This window comes from Artemia sp. Qi Xiang Cuo, chromosome 20 (genome assembly GCF_049724085.1).
Source record: "Artemia sp. Qi Xiang Cuo chromosome 20, ASM4972408v1, whole genome shotgun sequence".
Classification (NCBI taxonomy): domain Eukaryota; kingdom Metazoa; phylum Arthropoda; class Branchiopoda; order Anostraca; family Artemiidae; genus Artemia; species Artemia sp. Qi Xiang Cuo.
In genome coordinates, this window is record NC_142813.1 from 29842222 (window position 1) to 29868137 (window position 25916).

The 25916-nt window shown below is 32.4% G+C and overlaps 2 protein-coding genes across 2 annotated transcripts in view; both read right to left on the minus strand.

The window, feature by feature from the left end:
* trol (terribly reduced optic lobes) overlaps positions 1–25916 on the minus strand; it is a 369703-nt gene that overhangs the window by 149016 nt on the left and 194771 nt on the right. Inside the window, exons 33-38 of the mRNA XM_089106068.1 lie at positions 23462–23603; positions 20994–21288; positions 18951–19012; positions 5255–5445; positions 4088–4217; positions 512–822 (exon numbers count right to left, since the gene is read on the minus strand). Of these exons, the coding sequence (XP_088962194.1) occupies positions 512–822; positions 4088–4217; positions 5255–5445; positions 18951–19012; positions 20994–21288; positions 23462–23603 (1131 nt within the window). The remainder of the gene's footprint in view (positions 1–511; positions 823–4087; positions 4218–5254; positions 5446–18950; positions 19013–20993; positions 21289–23461; positions 23604–25916) is intronic.
* Positions 5611–12945, minus strand: LOC148940073 (basement membrane-specific heparan sulfate proteoglycan core protein-like). Its single transcript, XM_089106406.1, has 5 exons — positions 12761–12945; positions 10887–11004; positions 8319–8803; positions 6906–7131; positions 5611–5826 (listed from the first exon to the last, which is right to left on the minus strand). The coding sequence occupies exons 2-5, from the start codon at positions 10983–10985 to the stop codon at positions 5611–5613; spliced, it is 1026 nt and encodes a 341-aa protein (XP_088962532.1). The 5' UTR covers positions 10986–11004; positions 12761–12945.

Here is a 25916-nt window from a genome sequence, read left to right on the forward strand (position 1 = left end):
CCAACTTAGTGGATTTCCTAGGGTACCATAATTAGCAAGCTACTATCCAGACTTTAGATACCTTTGGATCCCGAATTTAGAAAACTGCTACCACAATTTCAGATCCCAAAGAGCACCAGCTCGGGTGCCTAAGGCCCAATTTAACTGAAAACCCAAATCTGGTTGAGATTGGATTCATGAAAAATTGCTCAATCTATTAATAAAATATTTTGGCAGTTCATAGCTGATAGTTACCACCTTTGTGCTTGGATTAACCGAGCATCCCAAACTTAAATAACTTCTTAACCCGACTTTCTTGTTAATTTGACTCCCTTGAGATTTGGAAACTCCATTGACTTAAACATTTGACTTGAAATTTGAAGACTCCCTTGAGATTCGAAGGGTCGAACTTGCACCAATACATAATTGCATAATTCATAATACTTAAAATACTTAGATTTCTTAGTGCAAATGACCAAACAACTCGGAAGTACTTTAAGCGCAAAACCCTAGTATCTAAATTAGCACTAACCTTGTTCGTGTTGTTCCCAGTGAAAAGGTAGCTCGAATTAATAATGCCTCAATATTAGCCAAAACAGCCATAAAATCATCACGTGATGCTGGTAAACCTCTTGATGCCCTACCGTCCATTCTTATCCAGCCATTTTCCCGTAGAGGGATTGTTATTGTAGATGGGACACCAGATATTGCCGGGTTTGGGTTCACCCAAAATATTGAAACACCGTTACCAATTATGATGACGTCTCCATCTTCATATAAAGGAGATCCTGGTCTTTCTTCAAATAACTGGGTGATTGTTAAGTGACTGCCATATGATTTTAGCTGGAAAAATCAGATTGAATACTACTTAGAAATCTCATGGCAGTTTCAGATAAAATTATAATCAAGCGCAAAAAAAAAATTAAAGTAGCCTTTCCTATCTATATAAGATTTAAATTTCGAATCGAGTTCTTTCAATTTTTGGAGGGAAGGTGCCTCAAAGCACTACATTGGCTCTTGCCTCTACCAAAATTCAATTATTTCCCCCCCTAAAGTAAGGATTAATACCAAAGAGTAACAACAAGCTTTCTTTCCATCGATCACTGAGCTTTTTTATAATCCAATTTGAGCAAGTCCATTCCAAAGTAAACTTATGAGTTTTCTCCATACTCAATCATGTAAGCAACAGTCATAGACTTGTAATTACTTGAGATCTGGGCTGTATTTTTCTCAACTAGGTGAATAATGTACTTAATTCAAACCCAGCAACGAATCTTTTTCTCATTTATGTGCATGTGCATGAAATTAATCAAACTGGTCAATGGATAGTTAAAATGTAAATATACGAGAAGAAATTGTCTTTTTTGCACCCTTAGCCTTGGGTTCACACAACTACCTTACCCCACAAAAGGGCGCATATCGGCATTTTGCGCCAGATTTCATAAATTTGTTTCCAGTCATAAATTCGTACATCATGGCGGTTCACTAACTAGTTTAACATATTTAAAACTGACATGTTGAAAGACACAGCCCTCTTAACCGTTACAAATTCAACGATAGATTTTGATCAGTAAATATATTTTTGCACCAGTTTTATCTGTAATAAGCAGTTATTTTGAAGGATATGTGTATTAAACAGCCAGCGTCCAGCAGAAAAGGCCATCGCCCGAAATGCCCCCAACCCCCAGTGCATAAGAGGCCAATAGAAAATATTAATTAATAGTATTTCCTGGCCCTTACCATGAAAAGTACCAAGTCTCTAATATCCGATGTTGGAAATGGGACCTATCTCCTTATAAAACACAAAAAATTCTAGAATCTTAATTTAGATAATGCTGGATATCTCTATTCAAAACGGTTCTTGATACGCTATTATATTCTGGATACCTAAGGCTTTTCGAATCTACTTTTTTCCTTTTTGTTTATTGAATACGAAAACAAGCTTTTTTAACTGAAAGTAAGGAGCGACATTAAAACTTAAAAAGAACAGAAATTATTCCGTATATGAAAGGGGCTGTCCCCTCTTCAACGCCTCCCTCTTTATGCTAAAGTTTGACTCTATCTCACAACTTTTTTTAAAAAGAACAAAAAACTTTAGCGTAAAGAGCGAGGCATTGAGGAGGGGACAGCCCCTTTCAAATACGGAATAATTTCTGTTCGTTTTAACTTTTAATGTCGCTCCTTACTTTCAGTTAAAAAAACTTGTTTTTTTATTTAATTTCTGATCGTTTTTTATGCAGGTTTTGATTTGGGCTCACCGTACATGAAGAATTAAAAAGAAATTTGCATATTAATTTTACTTTTTGTGGCTAACTGGCTTTCTCGAAAGTTGTTAAATTTTATTTACGAACGTTTTTATTAGTAACAAGTATACGTAACTTACGAATTAACTTACGTAACGAACTTCTATATTCGTATATTTTTATTACGAATATTAGGGGGATTCGCCCCCCTATTCAATACCTCGCTCTTTACACTAAAATTCAAATTTTTTTCCAATTCTCTGAGAATGACCGCTTAATCACAAAGGCCATTAATTAGAATAAATAGCTCTTATGAAAGTACTAAAAAAAACTTTAGCGTAAAGAGCGAGGTATTGACTAGGGGGAAGAAACCAATCAAATACGTAATAGTTTCTGTTTGCTGTAATTTTTGATGTTGAAAAGTTTTCAGTTGAAAAGTTTTTCAGTTAAAAACTTGTTTTTTTTTTATTTAATTTCTGATCGTTTTTTTTTAATAATACTGGGAAATCCGGCACCCCCTTTATAGCAATGTATCTTCCCCCATGAAAACTTCCTCCATCGAAAGATTTCCCACGTAACCCCCGATCCAACCCCCCCCCCCCACTACCAGAAAAACTTTCCCCTGAAAATTTCTGTATATTTCCCAATAACCAATACTAGATGTAAAAATTGGGCAAAATTCATTGGGCAAAGTTCATAACTTACAACCCTTCCCCCGGGGACTGTGAGGGATCAAGTCATCCTCAAAGACATTGTAAATTATATTTTTTCGACCATGCTGAACAAAATGGCTATCTCAAAATTTTGGTCGGGTGACTTTGGGAAAAAATGAGCGTGGGAGGGGGCCTAGTTGCCCTCCATTTTTTTGGTCTCTTAAAAAGGGCACTAGAACTTTTAATTTACGTTCGAATGAGCCCTCCCACGATATTCTAGAACTACTGGGTCGATATGATCACCCCTGGAAAAAAAACAAACAAATAAATAAACACGCATCCGTGATCTTTCTTCTGGCAAAAAATACAAAATTCCACATTTTTACAGATAGGAGCATGAAACGTCAATTGTAGGGTTCTCTGGTACGCTGAGTCTGATGGAGCGATTTTCATTAAGATTCTATAGCTTTTATGGGGTGTGTCCCCCTTTTTTCAAAAAGCAGGCAAATTTGCTAAGGCGCTTAACTATTGATGGGTATGACTAAACCTGATGAAACCTATATATTTGAAATCAGCATTAAAATTTGATTTTTTTGATGCATCTATTGATATCAAAATTCCGTTTTTTAGAGTTTCGGTTACTATTGAGCCGGGTCGCTCCTTGCTTGCAGTTCGTTACCACGAACTGTTTGAAAAACCGCTGGCGCTAGGGAGGTTATTTTAAGGAAATCTTTGAATCACAAGCAGCAACAGTTTTTTCAAAGAAGAAGAACAAAATATTTTCAAGAAGAAGAACAAGAAACTTAGCAAGGTTTTATTTCGTTTACTCTCTTTTTTTAGGTATTCATTAAATTCACTGATCATTTAGCTAATACAGATTTTACTGTTTTGACTTCTTCTAACTATAAAAGCTTATATTTTATTCTAACCAATTGTACTGCACTGGAATTGGTTAAGTGTACCATATGCTGTTTTATATTTAATTATTTTACATTAAAGTTCAGGATTTTTTTTTTTTTGTAGTGAAGGTAGATTTGACCAATCTTTGTTTTTTAAAGGTCAATAGTATCACTCTTAACCAATTTTATCTAAGGGCTTTTGATATCTGTAAGACTCAAAATTGATTTCATAAATATTATTAAAATGCAGAAATATGGCAAAAAGACAGAGCAGATAAAAACATTTAAGTTTCCATAATAATCATTTACTTACCTTATTACCAGTAAAAATAGGTGGGAGAGACCAGAAGAGTCGTTGAGTTTGTCCTCCTCGGAAAATGTATGATACGCCGTTTGCTTCCTGGTCGTATTGAATTCCTTCTGATATAACCACAAATCGATTACTAAAGATAGAGAAAAGGTTATTAAGATCGATTGGCCAGAAAATCGATTTCTTAATCAATTCTTAATTGCAAAATAATAGGAACCAAATTTGTCATTTCAAAATGAGATTAACAGAGTTTAAATCAATTTACATCGAACGGTAACCATATATTAACCACTAATGGTAACCATGGAGACCACAGTAAGCTCGTGGTAACTACGAATTAAATCTTCTACAAATTAAGCCAGTTTATCCTTAAGAGAGTTGAAATATTCTCTTTTTAACAACATTCAAATACTATTATTTTATTTGATCCACCTAACCCAAAAATAAAATGTTCATTGTGCAAAGCACCGAAAGCCGACTTAGATATATAACTTCACCAATTTTTTCTGCAAATAAACAATAACCAACCTTTCTTACCCATATGGTCAATTTCTTGGCTTAGAGAATTCATTTAATTTAACAATGTGAAATTTTTGGGTGCAAAAGGTGTAAAGTTGGCTAAAATATCTATATACCTCAGAAATTTCGCGAATTTTCACATCGAACTCAACATGCTTGCTTTTTGCTTATATTTTCATCCTTACTTTTATTTTACTTTATATCTAAAGCTTAGTTTTTATTATAATTATTCTTCTTTCTCTCAAAACATGACTTAATCGAATTTTTTTCATCACTTTTATTAATAAAAATCCATTGTGCTCCTTTACTTATTTCAAGGTTAAAGTTTTTAACCTGGCAAGTTTTTTATTTTCTTTCCCCTGACTTTAGTATATGGAAAATCTTCCTACATGTCTAAAATGTGTATTTATTACAATTAATATTGTTTGTTTCTTGTGTCTTAAATTAATAGATAAAAATATGACTAGTGTCACTTTAAAAACCGTTATCAAAATAAACCTAAGCAAACCAAACAGAGAAGAATGATTCAATTGGAACAAAATTTAGGTGAAACACCGATTAGCTTTACAAAGTGAAATAAACATTACTATTATTACTACTGCACTAAGAAAGAAGATAAGTCCCATAGTTGGGTTATTAGTGGCCATTTACCTGTCAGATAATGTGAAGCCATGTTGTGAATTAACTTGCAGTGAGATGTTGCTTTTATATAGGCTGGGAGAGCTACCACAGCTTGTAGAAACGCCTGAACAGAAACATGAGTGGCAACCCTGAGGAGCATCAGAAGAAAGACCGAAAGTGCCAGGCCGACACTGATCGCACCTGTCTCCTTCCACATTTATCTAAAATGAAGGGAAGGAAAATGAAAACTTTCTTTCTACAGTTATTAGTTTCTAAAAAGAAAATACTGAACAAATTACACCTAAACAAGCTGGCTAAAACTAAAAAATAAGAAACAAAACAGAATTTTTGAAAAGCCAGTATATTTAGCAAACAAAACATAATAACTAAATAACAAGAAAATAAATTTTATTGTTGCCACTCAAGACTACCTTGCAATGACACCGATGACCATCATAGCAAGCAACACTCAATGAGCCACTCCTTTCACATTCACAGACAGATGAAAGAAGAGGTTTGCATGAGCCACCATTCGACGGATCTCCAATGAAACCAGGAATACATCTTTCACAAGAATCTCCTGTTGTTGAATTCTTGCAGTCCTAAAGAAATAAGAGACGTGAAGCAAGTGCATGAGTGCATGAAGTTTCTGGGGATGTTGAACTAATTCAAAAAACACTATGTGTGTGAAGGTTGTCAAAAGGACGTATCAGCAATGTCCCGGGAACTTTTTAGGGTAGAAATGAAACTTTTGCGGTATGCTCTAAAAAACTAATCAATTTTTTTTTTAAGTTCAACTATCTTATCGTAAAATTCCCTGATAACGAGAATTTAGAAACCTCACCCTACAAAATTATATCTTTACATCCCCGCAAACAAAATTACATCTTTTCAAAAGATATAGCATCGAAATGAGTATGATGATACAATTCTTGGATCAGTTTATCCATTTAAGTTAGAGTATTTAATTACCGCTCACATAATGTTACATCATAACTATTTATTTTACACTGCTTCAGACCTTGTTACATTCCTCCATTATTCTGGTTCAATTAAAACCAGCCAAAATGAGTTATAATTATTAACAATTTCAGATATTTCATTTTCATTCCGTTAACAGAGACTAAAACAGAGCTCCAAAGTTTGCTTAAGCTGTAACCGCCTTCCGATCTTCTATTAAAGATGTTAGGAATTATTTTGTTTTGTTTAATTATTATCTATATAAAATTATTAACTATTATTAACCATTTTAAGGATTATTACGTATTATAAAATTATCAACTACATAAATCCTTCAAAGTTTTTTTTCCAGGTAGCTTCTTGTACAAGGTTAAATAAGCACATTTATGTTTATTGGGGGATCCTTTATTTATTTTTAAACAGCTGTCAGCTTTAATGACCAAAAATTATAATTTAATTGAAAACTTAAAAAAACATAATTAAGTAGGCTATTTTAGGAATAACCAATATTAAATTTAACTCTTAGTTAAGAGTGAAAATCTATGAATTATTGAAATTAATAAAACGACAGTACATCACTTCTCTGTTTAAGAAAAGAAATTTTTAGTGTGGATCTATTCAAAATTTATTCAAATATCATTTCACTTCAAAATTTGTCAAGGAGTATAAAAAAAAACAGAATGCCCATATTAGAAAAAAATTGTAAACCTGTTTTTAATACCTCACAGATTCCTGTTTCTGGATGGCAAATATCGCTGTGTCCATTACAGCTACAAGGCTCACATAGTCCAAGATAAACCCCATGAAGAGCCCTAGTATAGCCAGGAGCGCAGTCTTCACACGACGAGCCTTTGTAACCATGAGGACATCTACAAACCTCAACAGAAACTGCTCTTTTGCCACCGGTATTTCGTTGGGAGGTAGTTGCAAGCGAAACATTGCCAAGTCTAAAAAATCATTGGACTGTCTTAGCAAAATTAATCTTCCGTACGAAAAGTATTCAGTAGCTTTTTAACATATCAAGTCAAGAATACACCAACTGATTCAAATATACCTTCCAATAGATAGATATCTTAGAATAGAATAAATATATTAGAAATAAGCCAGCTGTGCCTGCAGGATATCTTTCCAGGTTTGGACATTCTTTCCCAAATAGGAAATATTACATAACAATACAGACTTCTCATTACATAATCATAAAAAAAAGAAAAGACCTTTCTCGTGGTTACTTTAAGTGCCATTAGATTGACTTTAGGGGTAAATTCTTTAGTACCTTGTTTCGCTTACCATACTACCCTTTGCTATAGGTTGTCTCTACATTACTGTTTATGTCAGCCATGTAATTTTTTACCCATATTTGCATATAATTACTTTGTGCTGTACAGATATTTCTTATCTATAAATTCATTTTCGTTAAACAAATTTTAACTTTTTACCGTTTTTCTTAACATTACGAATTTGAAAAATTAAATTTCATTTGTATCTAATGAAAGTAAAATTTACAATAAAAAAAAAACATATACCGCTCTTAAACATGGCTTATCTTAATGTTATTATTGCATCCTGTTTTACCATTAGCAAGCATATAAGCAATACATGAACTATGAAAACTAGTATTAAAGTTATTCAGATCATTCATAGATTTATATTGTTTTCAAACTCAGGTCAGCAATAGTGTCTCTTACTGATTCATTTAATCTATAAGCCTTTGCTAAAATAAATTTATAAAACGTACTTGGGAAAAATTGATGATAATCTGCCTAAATACCAACATCAAGACATCTAAAATTAACCAACCCTCAAACCCTCTTCGTCCGATCCTGTCCAATCCTCTACTTCTGCCAACTAAAAAGATATACCCAAGGGTTTTAAGTCATTTTCCCTTCCTCCTTCTACCCTAATCTAGGCCGCCTACAGTTTGGTTCGTCCCTTACAGAACACACAGATCAACCGCCCTAGGGGCAGTGTCTTTTTACATCCCAAGGACATATTCAAGCAATTTAAATTACTCTTTCTTAACAACGATGATTGTGATTACAACAGCCTGTTTAAAGTAAATTAAGTTTGACCCCTCATTACCCTGCTTTGCATGAAAAGATTTAAGCCGTAATTGAGCTAAATAAGACATACTCACGCCACTTCTATTGTATTAGTCGTATATGTTGCTTTTATGATCATCGATTCAAGATCTGCAAGTACAAGTAGCATATTCTGGCGCCTAGCTGGTGAGCCATCATCTCTCTGCCAATACCTCTCATGAATGGGAACAGACACAAGATTAAGTTTGCCCTGAGAAAGGGGCTCTTTGTGAAAGTAGACCAGTCTCAAATTATTTCCAACAAGTTCAACATCTGGTGCTGTATTTCTTGAGCCTTGTCCTCCAGGCTGCGGTACGTATCGAACTGTGTAATTTAGAAAGCCTCCATAAGACGATATTCGGTTTCCGATGTAATGGATTGGAAGTTTCCAGAAGTAAATATCGGACGGTAAGCGCTTAAAATCTCGGAAGAATATTTCTTTGGTCTCATGGCTGAATCGCAGTGAATGTACTGGTGGCCGATTTTGATTGACATCAATAAGAGTGAATTCATGATCGTCATTCACAAAGACTGTGGTTTCCTAAAATAAGAAAATTCTTTAAAATCCAATATGCAGTCCATGAAAGAAAAAAATATATAAAAAATATTGACGAATATGTCACCTTTTCTCATAAGTTTTCAATATTCTATAAAATATTTACGCTGAAATTGAAATCGATGGAAAATGTTAACGAAGATTTGGTCCCCCTAAACATTTTATTTTAAAAGTCCGTTCATGACCAGGAATTTAAGTCAAAAATTAACTTAAGTAAAACATCAGATTACATTTTGCGGTATACGAAGATTCTTCTTTTTTTTTACGTTTATGAATTAACCCCCAGAAGTGCCATTTAGAATGTAAGTTAGAAAAAAATGACCAACAAGAACAACAGCAATAAAAAACAATGTTTCGACGAAGAACCTGAGCCATAGAGTTTACATTTGAAAACCAAACTATAAGAATTAAGTAATTTGACAAAAAAAAAGATAAAAGATAACATATTGCCTTGACTTTCAACTGGAAATAAGTCTGTTAATTGCTTTTAAGCCCATTAACGTTTTAGGTTTGTCGATAAATCTTAAATTTTTCTGGGTCAGATTTAGCTCTGGGTACTAAAAAGTCTTGTGCCCGGGCCTCACTATAGTACAATCTGCTGTTTAAAAAAAAGCTAATTTCTTTTAATAACGAGTGTTTCTTTGGTTCTAGCGCCTTGCTTGTACTACAGAAGAAGAACACTGAAACGGCGAAAAATTGTTTTGAAAAGCTTGTGTCGACACTAATTTGCACCCAGCGATTGCCCACTAATAGCGTATCTTTTGTCATATTCGCCTTGCATATAGGAAAGCTGCGGTTCCAAGCTCCCATCTTTCCTAATTTCAAAAAATTATGCCTTTATCTTATCTATGAATTGTCATTCACAAATTTTATATTTGAAAGTTGAACATTGTTCAACTCGAGAAACTGGGATACATGATTGGTGCTGAAGCCGTGCATAATTTGTATTTTACCGAGAAGTGCGACTATAATTTAGGCCAAGGAATAAAGTAATCAAAAGTCAAAAAAGGATCAGAAAATTTGATTTTGGGAAACATACTTGAAATTACACTTACGTAAAAACATGGTATTAATGAAATTGAGAAAAATAGGATAGATAAACAAGACCCGGGATAGAAAAGTGTGTGGTTCCGTTCAAGGCATCATTTGACATAGGGAATATCCTGGACTTGCCTCAGAAAACGACAAATTCATCAATAAATACTGCCCTGTATCCCCTATTTATATACGCTTTACTTTATCAGTCACCATCATTGAGGCAGCTCTGAATATTTAGAACAACAACAAAACAATTTTTTGAGCAGGCACCACTTGAGATTTTTCCTTCAGGCCATTTCAAGGCCACTTCATGCCACTTCAAGATCGGAATCTATTGAGTAAATTTAGAATTCCCGAGATAAAAATTGAGCAAACAAGAGAAATGTTGAACAAAGTTCTTAGAATGGGTGAACTCATAATTTTTAAGACCGAATTGCCTTATCGCGAGTAAGAAAAATCAAGGATTTAAAAATTAACTAATTTAAATTTTAGGTTTGTAATAACTTGATTGAGAGACTCTGTTGTACCTAATTGAGCGTGCGTAGCTGTGTTGGCCTCAGGCGGCTTGGTGCTGGGGTGAGTTGTTAGTAGTAGTAACAGTAGTAATTTGAGGGGAATAAAGGACATTTTGCTTTCCTGTTTTTCAAGGATTGGCAAAAAATGTCCGTTCTAAAAAAAAAAAAAAATGAAAAACCGGCCATATCATTTGTTCTGATAAGGGTATCATGCAAGCAGCATCTCCATCATGGCGTTTTACTTAAATATGCCTGGAATTTTTGCAGATTAAACAATGATAAAATGCTTCTTAAGCTTTATCCAGTGATATTTCCTAAGGATTCTATAAAGTTTTCCTGAAAAGATTTCCTATAAAAAAATTTCTGATCTATATAAACAGGACTACTTGGGCTATACTTTTAATATAATTTTACGAGGATGAAGTACTAATTTAGGACAATTAATCAGCATTTTAACTTATTAAAAACAAAAAGCTTGTACACCTAAAAATATGCTAATAAAAAAGAATACATACTTGATCTCTATAGAGCTTTGACGATGAGCATTCGTTGGTAATTCCCATGCAGAAGCATTTTATGCAGCCAGTGGGAGAGATTTCATTAGCGTGAAACATGTGAGGAAGCTGATTTAACCTATTCAAAAAAGTGAATATGTTAGAAGTCCAAGAAATCAAAATACTGCATAAATGAGCAGTCACATGAATATATATTTTTAAACTGAATAATAACATAACATCCAGCTGTATCAAACTAATCACAAGCAATTTCAGAGTTACCTATGCGCTAATTTGTTCTATCTATTTTTGGCTGATTTTCCAAATTCATACAATCATTGCAAGTATACAGGAGAAGGGGCAAAAGACACTCTCACGAATAAAAGTTCGAAATGTCGGCTAAATAGTGCTAAAGTAGTTTTCTGAATCCGTTTATTAAAATAAAGCAGTCATATAAGATACTGAAGATAGACTCAGGATGTAAAGAGCTTAGGAAATATGAAAAGATTTGTAAAATTTAGAATTAGAATCTGTTTTTACCTACACCAAAGAAAAATTTACAGAAGGCCATATATAACACAAATTTTTTTTTACATAGGTCTTGGGTTACTCCGAACATCTTCCCAGATAACAAGTTTTTGCAACGTTATTTTGATATAATTTTCAATTTTTTTATGAAAGAAATGTAAACATGCGAAGCTAACTTCAGGTTTTTTTTAAACAAAAGCAAAAACCGTAGCCAGAAACCATCAAGGTAATTTTCCTTTAGTGCCATATGATCGCAGAACATTAGCAAATGTTCTTCAAATACATCTTAAGCGGGGTTTTAACCATTTTAAATAATTTTTTAAGGCTTGAGACTAGTTGGGTCTAATGAATTTTCAAGTTTTGAATTATTTGTCTTCTAACTGTTCAAGTTATGATGAAAAAAGAGCAGAAACGAATCTATTCGATTTTTTGTTTCAGCTAAATAAATTCAGCTAAGTAAAAGCTATATGCCTATGTATATTACCAGTGGAAAATAATAGCACAGATAGACAGTATGTCTCTGATGCATTTTTCTGTTAGAATAATTGAAAGAAGAGAATTCAAGACATACGGTCACGGATGCAACAGGCCTAAATTTGTTATCCCAATAAAGCCTCGTAACTCAAGCTATTTAGAGTTTGTTTTATCTTCCTTCTTTTCAACACCTCAAAAAAAGTAGATATGTTCTTTTAGCTATGCAGCAACGATATTTTATCGACAAAACAACTCGTCATTAGTTATATTTTCCCGTTTACGTAACATACAACCGATCAAAAAAGGGGTTCCTGTGGTTCAAAATATCATTTATAAAAGTAACTTATTCGATAACGATTTGTCAGAGCAAAGTATTATGCACTCAAGGCAATTTATCAAGTCGTTTCTATGTAAAAAATAAAACTCTTTTTAACTTAGCCTAACTTAAAGCTAAACTTATACTACCCCATCACAAATCTAGTTTCAGAAGTTAAGGTTATATCTAAGTGGAAAAAGCCGTCATGAATGCACCCAAATTCTATGCACCGAAAGTGAAATGCGCCTCCATGTGGCACCGGGATTCAAGAAATCATTTAAATGATCCACAGTGATTTGACACGGTGTTTGATTAGTCAAGTTTAACACTAAACAAATTTGAAAAACTGAATTTGTGCCTATGCTTTAGCTTAGTTAGCCAACTCCGATTATCTTACTTCTAAGGAGCAGCAAATTTTCGTACGCAATCACTGAACAGTTTTATAATATCACTATAAAAATTACTATAAAGACTAATTTGCATAATGAGTTTATATAGCTTTTAGAGTACTTCGACAGTATCCTCACATAAGAATATTCACATAACAGGTCTGAATAAAAGAAAACTTATTACTTACCAAAATGAAATCCAGTCAAAAGCAGCAAACAAAATATCAGATACAGTTAGTCTTTTCCATCCATAAATTCACTTTTTTTTAGTAGATAGCGCACTGTAGCGACATATAAACGAAACCTGATTGATTCTCGGATTGTTTCAATTTTGAATATAGAACTTCTAGCTAATTAAATAAAGTTTCTCGGATTAAGTAGTAGGATTCATTTAGATAACCGATCACAAGAAACAATACGTCCGCAGGCAAATAATGTTTCAAGCAAACGCGTCATATTCATCTTCTTACTAACACGCAAAAAATACTAGTGGCATAAACGGAACGCTAGCCTTGACAGTATTTTCCTCGAATAAATAACGAAAAAGACAATGATAAAGAAAAACACTAAGTGTGAAAAAGAGACAAAGAGAAAGAGTGAGAAAGAGGCAGAGGAAGGGGAAGAAAGAAAGGGGGAACTAAAAAAAACACTTCTCTCTTGCTAAGAAGATTGAACTCACTCCTTAGGAAAATCAAAATAATAAAGAACTACAACAGGTTGGCTCATTGTAGAAAAGATTCCTAGAAATCATTTGAACAAACGTACTATTAATCTCACAGCTAATTCTCCTTGCTAGTTATTTTAATAGACTTAAGGCACAGGGGCGTAATTTGCTGTGGGGAAGGGGGGCAACTGTCCCTCACCAAGAGCCCAGTTTTTCCCCCAACTCAGACCTCAGTCCCCCCCCCCAGCTGAAATGTAGTTTCTTAAATAATCTTGTCAAAACTAAGCATAAGCCTGCATAATTCAAGCATCCACAGAAACGGGTCAGTTCTCTAGTATTACTTTACCTTTATGATACTATATGGCTCATTTTTCAGTTTTCACTGTCATATTCACTTGATTTCGGAAAATTGGCCCAGAATTTATCCCCCCCCCCACCCACCCACGATTTTGACAAAATTACGCCACTGTTAAGGCACCTTAGCAAATTCATCATCATTTAAAATTACAATACATTGTTACCTGTTCATTTTTATCATTGTTATATTTTTCTTCCCTGTAGGGCTGTTTCATTGGATGATTAGCATTTTTCTTTTTTTCAAGTCCTTGCTTTCAGCAATAAATCTTTGCTTTATTAGTTTATTGCATTTTATCTATATTTTTTGTTTGCTATTAATATCATTTTTTTTTCTTTTGTTAGTCTTCGTTTTCTAGTTCACATATGTCTATACTACAATAGCAATGTACAATAAACGAAGGATTATGCATTCGGGCCTGAGCGTCGTGATTTTTTAAATTTGATGTATGTATTTCCAAGAATAATTTCCAAGAACCAACTCTAATAACAAACATGAGCTTAATAAACCAGTTATTCTTGAATAAATAATACATCATGATAATTCATTCTAGAGATTAATAAATATCTATTAAATCAATTTATTCTTGTTTACTTTAAGCCTGTATTGTAATCAAGCTAATCTCAATTTATAATACTTGTTCATTTTGAAACAGGATTCTTTAGTAGAAAAAAGGTGTATAAGCACTTCTTATAGACAAAAAACAAAAATATCGAACGAATAGAAAAAAAAATCTAAACGACAAAACCTTCTACCACTAAAATGGAAACAACTAAAGAAAAACTAGGTATTTCAGCAGGGATTTCTGCCAAGCCATTTTCCGTGCTAATAATAATAAAGACTAAAACTTCTAAAAGACACAAAATATATATATAAATTGAACATATTAGAATAATGGACAGTAAATTAAAATATTGCTAAAATGCAAAAAACAGGTTGCTAAAATGTTCCTAAACACGAAAATTAAGCTTAACAAAGGCGTGTGTTCGGTCATAGCTTAAGAGTTCATGTGCTATAGCCGTGCTATGTTCAATAGTATAAAATATAACTAAAGAATATGAATAACCATTTAAATATTTAATGGTTTTTAATGCTTCAAGATTTGAGCATGTTTGGGATTTTATTAATCAAACAGTTCGTAGTAAGGAACTGTCTGAGACTATGGAGGTAACTAAAATTTCTCAAAAATTAGATTTTAATAGATAAATATATATTTTTTAAACTTGTTTAAGAAATGATTAAAAACTGATTAAGAAATGAACTTTTTTTTCTCTCCAGAATCTATGACGAAAACGAGAGGTGCAAAACGGATTGGGCTTTAAATAACAAAGAAATCAAATTGATACAAGCTATAAATAAATAAATAAAAAAAAGTCGGTGAGCTGAGAAAAACAAGTTAAAAGATCAAGTTTTGAAAAGCCTAATCCATTTTGCACGCTTCGTTTTCACTTATATCCATAGATTCTCGAGAAGAAAAAAAACATTTTCTATTTTTTAGTCTATTTCGAAAACAAGTCTAAAGAAATTATGCTTATTATTTTTAAATTTTAAGCCTTCTCTAAGACTAAAATATTCTTTAATCTTTTCTAAGAAAAAAATGTGTCTTATCCAATTCGAGCCTAAGCCCATGGCCATACGCAAGTGTCCAAATCATTTGGCTATCAAGTTTTGTATAAAAGCGTTTATTTTATACTTTTTTAGTGTTCAATTTATGGTTCATTACCAGTCTCATACTTTATGAGACCCCTTCTATTTACTTAAGCCCTTTATATTTATGGTCAAGGCTTTCAACCTTCAGAGGTCTCTAATTTCAGTCAGCAGACGATTTAGAAGAATATTAAGGGGACTGGGTAAGCAAGAGGGAAAAAATTTTATGTTGCATCAATGTCATTAAAAGTGCACATACTGATAAAATTTGGAAGCAATTAAACATTTGGAAGTGCTCAAAAAGTTGACGATTTACGAAAAACATTAAGGGATTGGGAGGGGGAGCATACAAGAAGGAGAAATTTCGATGAAATGTTATTGTACTGGCATTGGATGATAAAATTTGGAAATAATTGAACGTTCGAAAGTGGTCCAAAACGGCTTGCGAATTCAACGTGTTTGTGACAAAAATACAAAAGAATTAACAAAACAAAGTCTTTGAGTTGAGGAAAACGATTTAATAAAAATATTCTGGTTTTTATGATGATTCTATATATTTGAGAATTTTGTAATTTTAAAGCTACCCATTCAATCTTTTAAACATAAGGAAATTTGCAGCATTTCAGAAAAATAGAGGGGGCAAACAGTGGCGTAACTAGCATGGGTGCCACCCAGGGCAGACTCTAAAATTACCGCCCCCTTTCTAAGTTTAACGAATACCCAATATCCCCCCCAACACTCAATACTCTAAACGGAACAGTCCATGATGTACTGGGATGAAAATAAATAAATATTGTGACTTCCAGGTTTGTGACTCACTGTGTGTGGGACAGTGGTTTCAGAGGCTCTCTTAACGAGGGACTAAAAATTCAACTGTGAATCAAGAGAGCGCTTTTCAAAGTTTCCACAGCAACATATTCAATGAGAAGCTGCTAGGGAAAAAATAAAGGGAAGTCATATTGTTCTTTACAAAGGGCCCCGCTTGGAGGCCCTTTGAAAGGGCACTAGACATGATGATTTTCTTTTAAAAGATTCCCCTCCCAAAATTTACGACTACTGGCAGGGTAGGATGGCCCCTGGAAAAGAAAGAAAAAGAAGAAGACGAATCTAGTGTCTCCCATGTAAAAAAGTAATTTTCCTTATTGTTCAAGGTGGGGGACTGTAATTTTCTTATACAGGACTTTGACCATGTTGATTCCAATGGTACAACTTTCATTCCAAACTGACGCTATTTTCGAGAGGTTTCAAGGTTCTTTTTCAAAAATGATATACATTTTTTTTCGCAATAAGCTTTTATTATTAAGATTAACTAAAATAAAAGTTAAGATTCCTGAATTAGCTTCAATTTACAATTCCCTCTTTAGACATTTTTTGTTTCGAAACGTCTTTTTAAACTACCGGTTACAATGGGCTGTTTTCCAATTTTACTAGGTTGCAGCTATCACTACTGAGATTTTTATGGGCCATTATCCAACATCTTTCAGGTCTTCCAGATTCGATGGTTCTTACTTCCTTCAACTTTAAATTCTGTAGTAGTATTGGGATTAGCTGGGAATTTTAAATTTTCAATAAAAATATCTTCCAACAAAGCTTGGTTAGCAGATCTTGGGGGGTATATAGTAGCACCTTCAACTTCGGTACCAACAACTTCCTGTTCAAAATTCAGACAAAGCTCTACCGCAACACTTCAAACGACTGTTTCAATGTCTTCACAGGTCGGCGCTTGTTCTTCCGTGGTCATAATATACTTTAGAAGTGACCCTCCGCTCTAGTTGTTCTACTCCACTCTTCTCTCCAAGCTACCCCTTGAGAAATGCCACCTAGGATCATCTTTACCACTGTAGCCCCTCCCCCCCCCCTAGTTAAGCCACTGGGAGAGGGGGGGGATAAATCTGATGGCGCTAAAAATTGCACCATCATATTTTTTCATGTCTTAAAGATCCTTAATTTTTAAAACCAAAGCGTTATTATAAAAAGTTTAACTTAACCTTAAAGAGCCAAGTTTTGATGGGGACAAACGGCATTGACAAAATTTTGGAGTAAAGGCACCCTTCATCATATACAAGATAGTTCCTGCTCGTTTTAACTTTTAATGTTGTTATTAATTCCATTTGAAAAAAAAACTTAAAAATTTAAATCTCATTATCAATAAAAATAAGACAACAAAACAACAGAGTCTATCTAATTTGGTTTCTTTTGGCTTGCAGAGTAGCGATTAATCTCACTATATTGTAAAGCACCAAAATACAAATATTTGACACCGCAATATACTTATTTTCTAAAAAATTAATATTGGTAAAATTCTATTTTGAATACTGTTTGCTATCAGTCTACTTGACAGGTTTACCAAAATTTTGAAATTTTCACAAAACAACATGTTACCTTAATTTTCTGTTATCAGTTTCTATTTCTCTGGTTCTAGTTCTGAAAATGCAATTCCTGTTATTTGAATAGAATTTTAAGCCGTATCTACTGTTTTTTTTTTCTAAATTTAAGAAATGTGTTTGCAGATCTTTGAAACATCATAAATTGGATTGAGCAAAGTTGTGAAGCTGAAAACAGTTTTATTGTACTCAATTTAATCAGAGGATCTGTTTTGCAAGGTTTCATCTCCATAACACCAAATTTTTTAAAGGTTATCAGAGGTCACTGACCTCTAGAGGGGGATGGAGTAGAGGTAGGCACTTCAAAATACCTTCCCAGCCCATAGTTGAGTCTGTAGACCCATCCCTGAAAGTTTCATTTTCCTAACCTAACCCCTTTCCAAGATAGTAAAAAGTGGCTAAACTAGAATTTTACCTTAATATACCTAAGATTCTTATCTAACATAATAACACATTTAATTATTTACTAATTACATTGTGTATTGCGTCAAAGAGTGTGAGTAGCTTATAAGACTGGACACTTGCGTTAGAATCTACAAAAAAACAACACGAACGCCATCTAGGTTTTGGGGTTACTGTTTTGTTTTCAAAATTCGCAATTGTGTTTTTTTTTTCTGAGCTGAGATCAGACACTTGATACAACACTAATTTTACCCGTTACACTAGGGACCAAGGCCGTATCCAGGGGGGGTTTACCCGGTTTAAACCCCCCCCCCCGAAATTTTTGACCGACTCGAAAATAAGTCGAAAATTAGTAAAACCTAGGTAAAAATCAGTAAAATTAGTCGAAAACTGAGTCAAAAATTAGTAACCCCCCCCCCCAAAAAAAAAAAATTCAAAAATTAGTAAAACCCCCCCTGAACAAAAATCCTGGATACGGCCCTGCTAGGGACACTAATATCTTCTTATAATTACGCCAAAAAAAAAAACCAAAAAAAAAACGCCAAATGCCAAGTTTGCGATTTTTTTTCCACTCTAATAAGTTAATGTTCTCTTTGCATTGTGTATTAATGCATTTAATTTAGCGTGTCAATTCATTTAATTTATACATTCCATTGAATTGTTTTGTAGAAAAATTCATATTCGTTAAGAAAAAAACATTAGTCAGTGAAATAGCTCCACCAAAAAGCTTTTTAAGAATGTTTACTCGAGCAGTATAACTTTGACTATTTAATTCACGTGCTGACTTGAAACACCGTGTACTGTCCCGTTGAATAGTTTTATTTTTAATATGAAGAGTAACCAAATTACTCTATAGGGTTTTAGTAAGATTGGTTATGCCTGTTCTAAAAAAAAGAAAATCTCTTATAGAAGCTCAAAAATATTACCTTGCACTGACACTGTCCATTAACCAGATCAAGAGACGTGCTACCTGACATGTCGCAAACAACTATAAAGAACAAATAATAATAAAACTAGATACCCAAGAATCTATAATGCAAAGTAAAAATCAAGCCAATCATGTTTTGCTCATTTTACGAGGAATTAACTTTTTGTTGTAAAAAAAAGATAGCTTATATTGAATATAAACATAAGGGAGACAATATTATTTAACAGCAGATTGTTAACTATAAAATATATTGGTATAACTATTATCGATAACAATTATAAAGAAAACATAAAAACAAAATTAAACATATTTATAATATTATAGTACCTGGCGAAAAACAACCCAGTCATATTTTCTTCAATTCACAAAGTCAACCCATTCACATTTTCCTCATTTAACATTTACTTTCTATTCTAAAAAAAGATAGCTAATTTTGAATAAAAATAAAAGGGAGACAGCATTATTCAGCAACATAGTGTCGACTATAAAACTCAACTAAAAATTTGGACATGGACACCAACGCATCTGACGTAACACTAAATTACTCCACTGTTTTTTAATGCAATGAATAAGAGCCTAAATACTGATAATTCATAGTTGATGTTTGTTATTGAAAGCTGCATTTTTTTTAAAAATAAACTTAAAAAGCGGAGAAATCGTAAGTTACTAACTTATAAATATGAAATTTTGGAAAAAAGATAATGACAGATAGCTGATGACACCTGACAGAAGGCAACTGTGTTTTAATTCATCCTAAGGCCCTATTTGCTGAGCAGCTTCATGCAAAGTGCAATTTAAATTTAGTTAAGCACATAAATTGAATAAATTTTAAAAAGTTGACGGAGAGGGGGGAAGGGGGAATCCAAATCGAATAAATAAGATCAAGTCTAAAAATGAATAATTTACTTCTTATGTAGTATAATGGTTAAGTTTATTTTTTTTTATTATTAAGAAGTCGCGTTGCAAAGAATAATCTGATAAGGAAATTCACTGTTATTATCACATTTATTGTTACGTATTGTTACATTTATTATCACATTAATTCACTGTTATTATCACAGTGAATTATCACAATTCACTGTTATTATCACAATTATTGTTACGATTGCTTTTTTCGTATTTCTAAAAATATCCTCTTCCTATAACAGCATATTTCCTTTGATTTTTTTTTGTATCCGTCAGGATTACATTGATATTATGTTCTACAAGTAAGGGCTTTAAGTAAATTTGCAAATCAATTTTTAACTATGGTTTTTGATTATATCTTTAAAGCATCCATGTGCAAAAAAGATAAAACTATCAGTTACATAACTAGTTACATAAATAAACAAGCAGTGGCGTCAATTCACAAAGATATAGGGAGGGGGAAGGGGGCGGGGAAATACATTTGTAAAAATCTGCGGAGAGGGGCCATTTTGTCAATTTTTTCAATTCTTTAGTGAAAATACCAGAAAAAGGCATTATTTTTTTAATGAAAATACCAAAAAAAATATGTTTTCTAAAATGAAGGGGAAGGCGTAAACAATCAGGGTTTTGGGGGAGAAAATGTACCCTGCCCCCTTCAATTGACACCAATGTAAAAAAGTTTGATTCCATTAGTGTGTTAAGTACAATCGACCAATTGTATGTGACATCTCACATTACACTTTCGTGGAAACAGACCTTCAAAAACTGAAGAATTAATTTTGTAATTACTTCTTGCATCTTAATTTGTAGGTTAATAATAATTATAATAATAACAAATAACTGACTATTTTCATTCCAACTGCCTGATTCTATCATAAGAATTTTTTTTTTTTTGCACGCTTATTTATTCAAAATATATATTTCTTCGTCTGAGAAAAAATAGCTGGAACCCTAAGATTTTCTAAAAGAGTTACGATAATTGATCCATGCATTTAGTAAAACGAAAAACGTAGTTGTTTAATCCCCTTTAATCTCAAACTGTTATTCCATATGAAAACTTGGCATAGGGACTTCCCTTGAGATTGGTTAATTTTCATAGCATGAAATGTTTACAAAGCTAAGAAAGGAAAATTACCTGGCTTGCAAGCTTCTCCTGTCACTGGATCACCAGAGTAGCCGTCACCACACTGCTGGCACCTTCTACCTTCATAGCCAGTTGGACAATTGCATGTTACCTGACCGTCTGTGTCCAGATAGCAAGTTCTGAGTTCGTCCGAAATACCAGTTGAATGGGGGCAAGGACAAGGCTGACAAGGTATACCTCTTCCAGGGTCTCCATAACTACCGTCGGGACAAACAGCTGGTACATCTTCAACACAGCGACCCAACCATGGTCCCGATGGAGCCCTTGTGAAGCCAGGGGTACACTTCTGGAAACAAAATTTCATGATTTTAGCCAATTGTAGTGAAAATAAAATTGTCAAAAAATCATATTTCAACTTGACCATAAAAAAGTTATACTTTTATTCGGTTATATAAGCAGTGCTTGAATCAGGTTTTTAACTAGAACCAGACAAACAGCTTTAAGCTAACATTCATATTTTTATAAAGTCATGCAGACCCCATTTTTTGTTTCTCAGCGTTGGAAAACATTAAAAAAGCAAAATACTCCCAACAAATTTTCTTTAAAAAAAATGATTTCGTTCCTTTTTTTGTTCTTATCTAGGTCCCAGTTTGGAGGAAAATGAACAAAATACAAAAGAATTAAATTAAATTCTGTAAGTTTAATAGAAAGTTTTCTTGATCTGCCTCAGAGACTACACATTTTCATATTCAAATTTTTCTTTATTACATATATCTTCTATAATTTTACCGGAAAAAATATCAAACTTAACAATTGATTTATGGTGCATGCAGTTTATTAGCTTCAGAATTACCGACTAGAAGCAATCCGGATTAAAAAATGACCTTGAAAAGGGGAAAAACCAAAAAGCCCTTTTTTTATGTAGCTTGCTCATATTTTTCCTTTATTTTAATCCATAAAACAGGGGCCTCTCTGAATTTTAAACTTCCACGTTTAACTGTCATAATATAATCTTAGACATTTGAAAATCATCTTTCTATAGTCATTATGGAAATATATTATGGTCATTAGACTATTAGATGCCATACGAGACAAATGCTCCTGGTTTCAAGTACTATGAAGCTAAGAGAGGAAAGGAAATAATAAATGATAAATAAAACCAAAAAAGGGTGAGGAAACGAGGATTTTGTCAGCCAGTGGTAAAATATGAAGACGAAAAACTAGCAAATATTTCGACAAGGACCTCCGCCAAGTCGTCCTCAGTGCAAAAAAAAAAAAAAAAAAAAAAAAAAAAAAAAAAAAAAAAAAAAAAAAAATCTAACCTTTTAGAGTTCACTAGAGTTTTCTTTTTATTTATTTTTTATCTTTTATCTATCATTTATTATTTCATTTCCTCTCTTAGCTTCATACGTCATGTTTAGCCAGTGTGGTCTTAGAAGGTATTTATTTCAAGTACTAGTTTTAGCATTGTTTGCCATTATGGCATTATGGCATTAGATACCATACGAGACAAATACTCCTGGTTTCAAGTACTAGTTTTAGCATTGTTTGCCATTATGGCATATGGCATTAGATGCCATATGAGACAAGTACTCCTGGTTTCAAGTACTAATTTTAGCATTGTTTGTCATTATGGCATATGGTATTAGATGCAATACGAGACATATACTCCTGGTTTCAAGTACTAGTTTTAGCATTGTTTCTTTCGGCAATTTGTATTGCTGAAGATGGTTATCAGATATCAAGCATCTATGATCAGGATCTGGAGCTACTAAATCGAATGAATGAATTTATTTTTTTCATATCTTTAAAATATACGATTAAGAAGTCTAAATAATTTTACACCTAAGCTATGGAATGTTAAAAACCCTTTTTGGAACAGAAATATTTATCTAACTTTCTTAGGACGGCGGTAAGATTATATGAATACTCAAGAAAAAAAAAGTTTAATGAGCAGATCAAACTCTTTATTGTAATCAAAGTCCTCATAATACTATAGACGCCTTATAACACCATATTAAGGTGTGTTCGTGCATCTTTTCTTTGTGGGTGACGTTTCTAAGGACATTGGTGCGAAGGGCATAAAATATGCCTATTTCTATGAGCCTTAGATAACCAGGACGGAGTGCCGGCTGTATATGAATTAGCTATACATTATGAACAATCTACTTATGGGAATCATGGTAATATTGCGTTTCTTACTCTATCTTAATCAATACTTAGAGTTTAGTAATATAAGCTCTTTGGTTAGTTGATGACCATTGTGTTTATGAGTGTTGTTCATCGGAACTTCCATAAGCAGTTCCTTTGGTAGGAAACCTGTTTTTACGTGTTGGCTCAAGTCTAAGAGCAGACAGAATATTTATTTTCTGATATGTCAACATTTACATGGCTACGAGTGTGACAAACTAATTTTTGATCAACAATTGCAACTGAGGATTAAGTAAAGTGATACGCAGAATGAGAAAAAAAATTATATGTTCTTTTTTATTTTGGCCTATCAACAATTGACATATTACCTCGCAAGATAAACCTGTGTATCCTGGCGGGCAGCGACATTCCTCAACAAAAATTGCTTGATCGCCACGACCCTCGGTAGCTGTATCCATTCTGATATTTGTAAGAGTGGTGTCTATAAAAGGGCCATCAACATAATTTGCCCTGCAAATATATGTTATAATGAAGTTTCTTAAGAATAAACTATACTAAACAATAAAAAGGCGTAAGTGTGTAAAGAGGTGGAGGGAAGCAGTTTCTCACATAGGGCCTAAAAATGTCTACAACTTCAGTAAAAATGAACGAAATGCAAAGAAAAAGGGTGAAAGCGGCTATTGGGTAGAAAAAGATTTTAAAGCAGCATGCACTCCCAATGAAAAAGTCCAGTTCAACCTTCACATGAACATTAAAACTTAAGTTATATTTATTGGCTAATTTTTTATTCGTTGCTTTTGTATTAACATATAGTCTAGAATTTTCTCAAATAGGGATTTCAACCTGCATTAAATACATGTGAGATTTATTGATTTCTTTCTAATTTCAGAAATGCAAAGGAAGCACCAAATTTATAAATCAGGAAACATTTTAAGCCAAGTTATCTGAAAGTCTCATATCAATAAATGTCAAAATCCACTAGAAGATTGAAAAAACTGTCTTAAGAACTTAACCTCATTTATTTCAAGATGTTGTAAATTTTTAGAGTTTTCTTATTATGTTCTCCTAAAATGGGAACTTTTCTTGGAATGTTTTGGTAAAATTAAAGTCTTTAACTTAAAATGAAGTATCCAACTTTAAAATTAAAGTCTTTTAATTATTAAGTAAGTATGAATTTTAGTTTTGTTTGTTTTGGAGGAGATTTGATTTAAATTAATTTGTAATTGTTTGTTGGTTGGTGAGTGTGACTCCACAGTATGGACATGGTATGTAACTGCTGCCCTCGTAATATTATCATTATTATTTTATATTTTTATTTATTTATTTTTACTGATTTATCTAAATGTTTTTTCTTATTATAATGAATTTAAGTGATGTTATATGTATGTGTTTTTTACCTGATTCACCCAGCGTCAAACATTTCGTTTTCGGTGAATCGTATTGATTTTTGTAGCCTATGTAAGTTTTTGTCATATATATATATATATATATATATATATATATATATATATATATATATATATATATATATATATATATATATATATATATATATATATATATATATATATATATATATATATATATATATATATATATATATATATATATATATATATATATATATATATATATATATATATATATATATATATATATATATATATATATATATATATATATATATATATATATATATATATATATATATATATATATATATATATATATATATATATATATATATATATATATATATATATATATAAGATATATATATATATAAATATATATATATATATATATATATATATATATATATATATATATATATATATATATATATATATATATATATATATATATATATATATATATATATATATAGCCATACCACATTATATCATAACCGTCTATCCCCTATGAAAACATTTTTCCCACTTGACGCTATTTTAGATATAACCCATTTTTTGTCTATATGAACGTTTTGTTTCGTAACGTTTTGTAAACGTAATGAACGTTTCAAACTCGGTTTTGTTTCTATGAACGTAAAAATTGTTCAGATTTGGAATTGCCCTTATTTAACGAATTATACAAAATCAGACATATAGGAAAAGCGGAAACTCCGGCATCGATAATTGAAACACAATGTTGAATTCCTATTAAAGGAATTAGGTATTTTTAATCCGAGTCTAATATACTATTAGAAGGTGACTTCTGTAAATAGTCACATATTCTGTAATATTATACTATTAGAGGGTGACTCTGTAAATAAAGTTTAATTATAAAGGAATCTAATTTCTATAGGTTTTAAGAAAAAAAAGTAAAATTTGGGCAGTGGATTTCATTTTAACAAATTAACAACATTAGTGAGCCATTACTATATTCAGAGCTCCCGATTACTAGATCTACTGTCGTATTTAGCAAGTTGGATCCACTTACAGAGTGACAAAAAATAGAACATTATAATACAGTTCATTATATACAAACGATGTTCTTTAAAAAAAACAATCTTTTTGATAATTAAGCAGTGTTGTTTTTTAAGTCATATTTAAGCTTTTTTAGCCTTTGACATAGGCAAGAACTTTAGACTGAATTATCCCAAGTAGCATTGTGGGAGAATAAGGATCGAAATATATTCTGGATATAGTCTATTTTACATTTGTGTGTTTTTTCTGAATATCTTTTGCATTTAAATACTAGATCCACAGATACTAAACTGCGAAAATCATGGAGTATCGTATTTAAATAGGCAACAATATTTTAAATTATAGATGAAAGCACCTTGTTAGCTCTACGATACGAATAAAAACTTCAGTAATC